General features: G+C 41.2%; 1 protein-coding gene across 1 annotated transcript; it reads left to right on the top strand.

The window, feature by feature from the left end:
• The first annotated feature begins 250 nt into the window (after positions 1-250).
• daw1 (dynein assembly factor with WDR repeat domains 1) lies at positions 251-7116 on the top strand. Its single transcript, XM_076100558.1, has 13 exons — positions 251-290; positions 508-580; positions 1258-1402; positions 2034-2092; positions 2197-2319; positions 2421-2520; positions 2811-2918; positions 3520-3626; positions 3777-3879; positions 4303-4417; positions 4556-4632; positions 6251-6413; positions 6590-7116. The coding sequence occupies exons 1-13, from the start codon at positions 251-253 to the stop codon at positions 6622-6624; spliced, it is 1248 nt and encodes a 415-aa protein (XP_075956673.1). The 3' UTR covers positions 6625-7116.
• The last annotated feature ends 127 nt before the right edge of the window (positions 7117-7243 follow it).

The raw sequence follows: 7243 nt of genomic DNA on the forward strand, positions 1-7243 counted from the left end.
AGGGGGCCCAACTTTTTCAAGGGGCCCCCTTTACAATACTTCATCTCCTTGTGCAATGCACCCAGGATGTGCAAATAAGAGAGCCAAGTTGACATTCGAGTTCTGGAAACGTTTCCCCTATGATCGTACTGCGCATGCGTTGTGAATGCACGCGGCATGCGCCTCGAGTCTGTCGTCCTGGAAACGGTTTGTTGTTAGCTGATGTCAGAGGGGACAGGTCGATTTGAAGTTGCCTGAAAAACATCGAAACATGAAACTCAAGCGGTTCCTTCTCAGATACTATCCGCCGGGTAATACGACTACTTTTAACGTGTCCTAATTACGTCCTCTTTAAGGGAATGTGCCACTGATATAGAGGAATGTTTTCAACTTTGACAACTACTGTGCTAACACTAGCGGCAAAACTATATTGTTGGTTAATAAGCGTTAAGCCTAGCTAAGCTAGTCTATTCAATTCTGCCGGCACGAGAGGCCTTTCCTGGTTCAATTGGTTTGTTCTGCTCGCAGGTATAATCTTGGAATATGAGAAAGGAGGATATTTGAGGACCAAATCGATCGACCTGTTGGATTTGACTCCAGAGTGCGTGAGTTGTATCCAGTCATGTTAGCGAGCTGCACTGTGGTTAAACGGATTACTTTGTGATCGTTACATATTGCCCGATCTGTCACCTCAGCACTCAATATGAGGTCAATGATGGGGTTCATCACCAAACCACCCAACCAACATACATGTCCACTGTTCTGAATTTGCACTATTTAGCCTAACCATGTTGCATCTGGGGTTAAGTTAGTAACGCTAGTTGTAGGTAAGTTATAGGTTTAAAACAAACAAACAAGTGACTTACCACGATATGGTTTATATATTATTTTATGTTTCTGATACTCATGTAACATTTTTTTAAATGAGAAAGTTGTTTTAGAAACCACATTACAAATCATTTGTCCCTTGAGGATAAGAAAGGCTCATACTGGCACTTATGAACGTACTAAAATCAAAAAGAGTAAGAGTAGTGTTTCTCCCCTGCATATATTTGGGTAAAGAGCTTAGTGAATTTAATGCCTGTTAAGCTTTATTTAATCTTCAACAGTCAACAGCTACCGAACATATTTGACCTCTAAGATTTACTAACATTATTATTATAATTATTATTTTGTACGTATTTTTTCCTCATGTTATCGCTTTTTAAACTATCCTTATCAGGGGATCTTAAGTTTAAAAATGTGAAAAGAATAAACATATTTTTCCCCACCTTGCAGAACAAACCCAGATGAGTTGTTGGCCGAAATCAGGCAATCGGAGCCTCTGATCACCGAGTCCAGGGCTGTTCAGGTCAAACAGCTGATCCTTCGACTTCAGCAGAAACATGGCCAGCAGGACCGCCACAGGTTCTGTTTCTTTAAGGTCAGCCACTGGACTCATACTTACATTACTGGCCAAATATAAATAAATCAACACAATGACATGACATCTAGATTCAATAAAATATCAGATTTAGCTACTAAGATGAACGGATGAATGGATTTTTGTTTTACTCTATTACACACAGGCAGCTTAAAGTATTTTTTGGCAACATCAGCTTATTACAGCAGTGTATTACTTCCCTGATCGTTGCTCTTTATGAGTGTTATTTACATCCGTGGTAAGTGTGACTAGTAAAATTAGCAATTGCTCCAAAAAGACACTAGAGAGCAGCAGTGGTTAGGTTATTGAGTCTTAGAATTAGAAGCCAAGTAAGCATGCCAACAGTCTAATAAGATGATAAAAACAGGTGGTTCGTGGGTGTCTTAGTGAATACACAAGACATAATTGGTAAGAGATTAGGGTTTGTTATGTGGCTGTAGGTCAGAGGATATGGAGGTTTTCTGTTCGTGTCTAAAACTGGTGACTCAGAGAGAAAATCCTTTCCCGTTAAGTCAAAGTCAGAGTAATTAAATATGGGTATTACATGGGTAATCTTAAAGATGAATGAAGTAAATAACTATATTGCCTCGGAGGTTTTAGCTAATCTCTCTCTGATCTTTTTTTTTTGTAGAGGCTTAAGGCGCACATACTGCCGCTGACCAACGTTGCCTTTGATAAATCCGGGTCACGGTAGGTTTATCTGCACCACACAAAATTCTCTCACTTTGTAATAAAGGAAAAGCTATGTATGTATCCATGCATTTTTCTCTCCTCTCCTCTCTAACACTCTGCAGGTTTATAACTGGGAGCTATGACAGGACTTGTAGAGTTTGGGACACAGCCTCAGGCACAGATCTGCACACGCTAGAGGGTCACAGGAACGTGGTTTATGCAATCGCATTCAACAACCCCTATGGGTAAAATCAGCTGCTGCAGCAAATCTCTCATAGCATCTGAGACTATTGCTCTATTTGACGCTCAGTTTTCCTTGTTTTACTTTATCTTTCTGAAAACTTAGAGACAAGATTGCCACCGGCTCTTTTGATAAGACCTGTAAACTGTGGTGTGCTGAGACGGGCAAATGTTTTTATACCTTTTGCGGACACACGGCAGAAATAGTATGTATGACCATCTGTTTTAACTGAAAAAGATATTCCAGTACTGTTTGTTTTTAGTCAACTGTTGTCGCATAAGCTATAGGCTACTGTACAAAGTCAGTATTTATGCACACTTTTACACTGCCTTTTAGGAAGGCCCGAGGCCAACTGAGCATTTCAATTGCATAGTTTAATTGTTGTACTAGTATTACATTCTAGTGCTTAGATAGTAAATTAGTCGCACATCCTTTTTTAGCTCTGTAGCTGCATCCAGCACTAGCAACTGTTAAAGAGAGTTTTGTACCATGCAGGTGTGCCTGGCATTCAACCCCCAGAGTACACAGGTAGCCACAGGGAGCATGGATGCCACTGCCAGGCTGTGGGATGTGGAGACTGGGGAGGAGGTGGCCACTCTGACTGTGAGTAATCTTTTCTTCACTTACTCCATCCCAATGCCTCCCTTGCTCCTTCCCCCCCCCCCCCGATATCCGATATTATTAATGCATTCATTAACAGTTCATTCACTTCCAAGAGTAATTATTCCTAAATTGAGTGTTGTTACCCCCGCTGATGGTCAGAGTACTTTCCACCCCCACATATCCACTCATGATCTGATGGTGAGTGTAACTGCAACCCTTTAATAATAATAAGTAGTGAGCTCTCTTTGATGTGCAGACTGCACGTGGGTCTGTGGTGTGACTGGTGGGCTCTGGCTCAGTGAGAAGCAACTCTCTGCAGCTCTCTCTGTTCTGTTAGTGCTACTCACCACGAAGAATCCATAATGCTGAGAGCAGTCAATTCAGCATATAATCTTAAACACATGCTCATTGTTATTTATTTATTTCAAGAGTTGAAGAATCTACCTTTAAGGCTTAAGTCTGTATTATTTTTGATATATGATATTGTGTATTTCATGTGCATATTCATCCATAGAGGAAGAGAAAGAGAAGGATTGTATGTCAGAGGAATGATTGTAACAGTGAGGGATGACGCTGTCTTTTTCTTCTCCATTTCATCCAGGGTCACACTGCAGAGGTCCTCTCTCTGTGCTTCAACACGGTGGGAAATCAGCTGGTCACTGGCTCCTTTGACCACACCGTTGCTATATGGGATGTTGCTTCAGGAAGGTCAGACGCGATAATTGTTATTGCAATGTATGAATCGATTTCTGAATGTGTGTCGTTATTCATACTGTACAGGAAACACATAACACAAATAGATTCTGCGCATATGAGTGCACAACTGACTCATTGCTGCTTTTTTTCTGTTTTTCTCAGACGTGTCCACGCTTTGGTTGGTCACGGGGGGGAAATCTGCAATGTTCAGTTCAACTGGGATTGTTCCCTCATAGTCACAGGCTCCATGGACAAAACCTGCAAGGTAAGCTATCATCAGCCTAAACACTGAGTGTTTTATTACTCTTCCAAATACAATTATTTTGCCAAAAATGTCTCTTTCTGCCTGCAATTACTTAGCAAGAGTTTGTTATTCATTCATTATATTCATTAACATTTTAAACTATTACAAAACAAGAGACGTGAGATTTATTTCCCACTCTGTCTCTCCCCACCCTTTCTCTAAGGTTTCCATCATTTAAAGGAGAAAAATGTAATCCTAATATGTTAATTATACCACGATGAGTCATGCTCTGACAAATTATCCACCTCACTGTATTCCTCTCGGGGAGATGGTTAAAGTAAAACCACTTAATACAGCTTCCAGCTGTTTGCAAGTCGTTTTATGAGACTGTGAATGTTTTTCAGTCTCATAAAAGGGTTTTGTGTTATATGTGTGTATTTGCAGTTGTGGGAGGCAGTCAGTGGGACGTGTGTGGCCACCCTAGTTGGACACACAGAAGAGGTGCTAGATGTGTGTTTTGATCTAAGGGGCCAGCTCATTGCTACTGCCTCTGCTGATGGTGAGACCAACAACCCACTTACTAACAGTGTACATTACCAGTAAAACAATATATACGTGTGTATATATATATATATATGTATATAAAAAAGTAGAGTGCATGTACACAAATATCCCTGCCCGTCCCCGTCTCTGTCAGGTACAGCGAGAGTGTTCAGTGCAACCACACATCAGTGTCTTGTGACCCTTGAGGGCCATGATGGAGAGATCTCCAAGGTAAGTACTTCTCATTTTAAGAAATATATAAAAAATGAGTGTATTTCTTACATTCTGTAACTATGTATGTATCCCGTAGGATTAGTTCTAGTGTATCTCCTTTAAGCTATCGAGCTAGCCGTATGGTAACAAAATCTTTGCTTGTGTTTTTAGCTTGTCATAGTGGAACAGAGTAGCACAGAAGTGAGTGAGGACCTATAGGCTCTTTATATGTAGTTGCTTGTCAGGGCTGTGAGTAGGACATTGCCTCTACTTGCCTTGTTAACATTGGGTAAATGTGATGCTGAAGTAGAGGGACAGTAGTTCAGGCTTCAGGCTGTTTAGTGCTTACTGTCGCATGGTAAAACTCTGCAAGTAGGACATAGGACTGTAGTAATCCTTCTGCTGATCTCACTAATTGAATCTGTAGCTTCTGAGCTAGATGTTTTCTGGGTAGCTCTCCATGAGAAATTACAAAAAACAATTGTAATCGCACATCCTCAAAAATAACTTGTACTGTTGTTAAAACATTGCCTGGCATTAGCTGAGTCCAACAAACACATACTCTGGCATTAGTTGTGTGTATGGTCTTTTTTTTTATACCCTGCACTGAACTTGTACTTTAGTGATTTTACCCATGTACCATTTTCCTTGCCTTGCTTTTCACAAGTGTGTGCGCGTCCTGCAGGTTCTGGCCCAGAGGGTTTCTATGTACAAGGGGCTTAGAGGTTACCTCTGTTTACTGAAACATCAGGCAGTCAGTAATACGTAGGCAGGGTGGAGGCACATTAGGACACTAATCTCTCCCTAACAGGACACCTCTCCCTCTCTGCTTCTTAACCATGATGTTTTTATGCCTCCGCGACGGCCATGGCCAGAGGCATTACTGGTTGTCAGCCAGTGCCTCCCATTCTTGTGAACGCATTATCTCAGAAACGCCTTGAAGACATTTCGTCCATCAGGATGTACACAAAGGTCAAGGTCACTTTTTTCGTCCTACTATCCTCTGACTTTTTCAGATTGATTTTTTTTAGATACATTACAATGATTTTTTCAACAAACTATACTATGCCTTATTTTGTCATACTACACTATGATTTTTTTTGACATACTATATTAGTATGCAATAGTGTTTTTTGTTTCCTCTTTCCTGATGCTTGAATTTCTCTCCATTTTGTGTTCTTTTGATAGCTTCCACTTTTATCTTCCATCTTTGTCAGCTCCTTCTCTTGTCATTTTCCATTTCCTGTCTAGGGTCACTCCTTGGTGCTCAGTTCAGAGTTTTAATCAAAACATACTTTACTCTTATGGCCATCTAGTGCCAGCTTCATTTAATTATCTCTTCCTGTACCTCACTATGGGGATAGAAACCCATTCAGGTAACAATAAACCCAGGCTCCAACACAATCAGCTTCAGCCATGATTTTTGTAAAGCTCTACTGTAAAAACTAAGTAGTGCCACTGGTGTCTTTATCCTCCAAGTATTAAAAGTTAAATGACCTATGTGGAATAATGTTGCAGATGTGTTAAGTGTTCTCAACTCACTCATTTCCCCATCGCTTGTCGCTCATTATCCTACGCTCATGTAGCACACACACACACCTCTCAATAAAACGTACTCTCGTGCCTCTCTTGGCAGATCTGTTTCAGCCCCCAAGGTAGCAGGATCCTGACTGCCGGCTCAGACAAGACAGCTCGTCTGTGGGACGTTCAATCTGGAGTCTGCCTACAAGTCCTGGAGGGGCACACCGACGAGATCTTCTCCTGCGTCTTCAACTACGAGGGTGACACTATCATTACAGGTATACACTCACACACACTACATCTGATAACCATGCACTGGTAAAACGCAGCCTTGGGCAGCGAATAAACTGCTTCTGGCCAGCCGTCAGAAATGCTTAGATACCCATTTTAGATGAAAAGCTTGCAGCTGTGTCCTTCTGCGCAGCCAGCTGTTCTTGTTTGTGCTCTCCTGCAGGCAGCAAGGATAACACATGCCGAATCTGGTACTGACCCGTCCCTTGACCCCTGAGAGGATCAGACGGGCATACACATGGACACAACAGCTCACCATGTACACCACTGTGTATATTTATAAAATACCTACTTCAAAATCTGAAGTCACTTTGAGGTAAAAGTCCGGTTTCTGACATCTGTGTAAGGTTAAAGTGGCTCATCCTCTCTTGATTATACAATGTGTCTATCTGATGTTCCTCCTGTTACTCAATCAGTTTGAAGCTTCATTTGTTCCCTGACCCGACAGTTAACAGTAGTTTAGTCTAAAACTACGTTTTTGGAATAGTTCCGACATTTTGGAACAATTCTTGGACAAAGCTAGAAGGCTATTAGTTTAGCTTCAGCTATCTGAGCTGCAAACATCCCAAATGTTTTACTGTTCATGTTCATGTTCGGCTCATCTTCATGAGCCCATTATCAGCTAACAAATTCGTCTGATACTTTTGTTTCCGTGATGTATACGAAGCAGTATTTTCTGAAAGCACAATAAAATGCCAAATGTTTTTTTAGTAGCTTCAAGTTCATCTCGCTGCTTGTTTATCCACATCAGTATTACATTGGTTGTAAACAGTGTTCAGTTCCCTTCCTGCTGAATGTTACAAATAGATCAAGCCCG

The sequence above is a fragment of the Anarhichas minor genome, unplaced genomic scaffold, assembly GCF_050575085.1.
Source record: "Anarhichas minor isolate MPS153535 unplaced genomic scaffold, ASM5057508v1 ptg000026l, whole genome shotgun sequence".
Classification (NCBI taxonomy): domain Eukaryota; kingdom Metazoa; phylum Chordata; class Actinopteri; order Perciformes; family Anarhichadidae; genus Anarhichas; species Anarhichas minor.

Excerpts from the sequence above, each read along its gene's own strand:
- daw1 (XM_076100558.1), top strand. The coding sequence starts at position 251 with ATGAAACTCAAGCGGTTCCTTCTCAGATACTATCCGCCGG. Across the intron at positions 2,093-2,196 it reads TTTGATAAATCCGGGTCACG|GTTTATAACTGGGAGCTATG; the intron begins GTAGGTTTATCT and ends AACACTCTGCAG. Across the intron at positions 2,521-2,810 it reads GCGGACACACGGCAGAAATA|GTGTGCCTGGCATTCAACCC; the intron begins GTATGTATGACC and ends TGTACCATGCAG.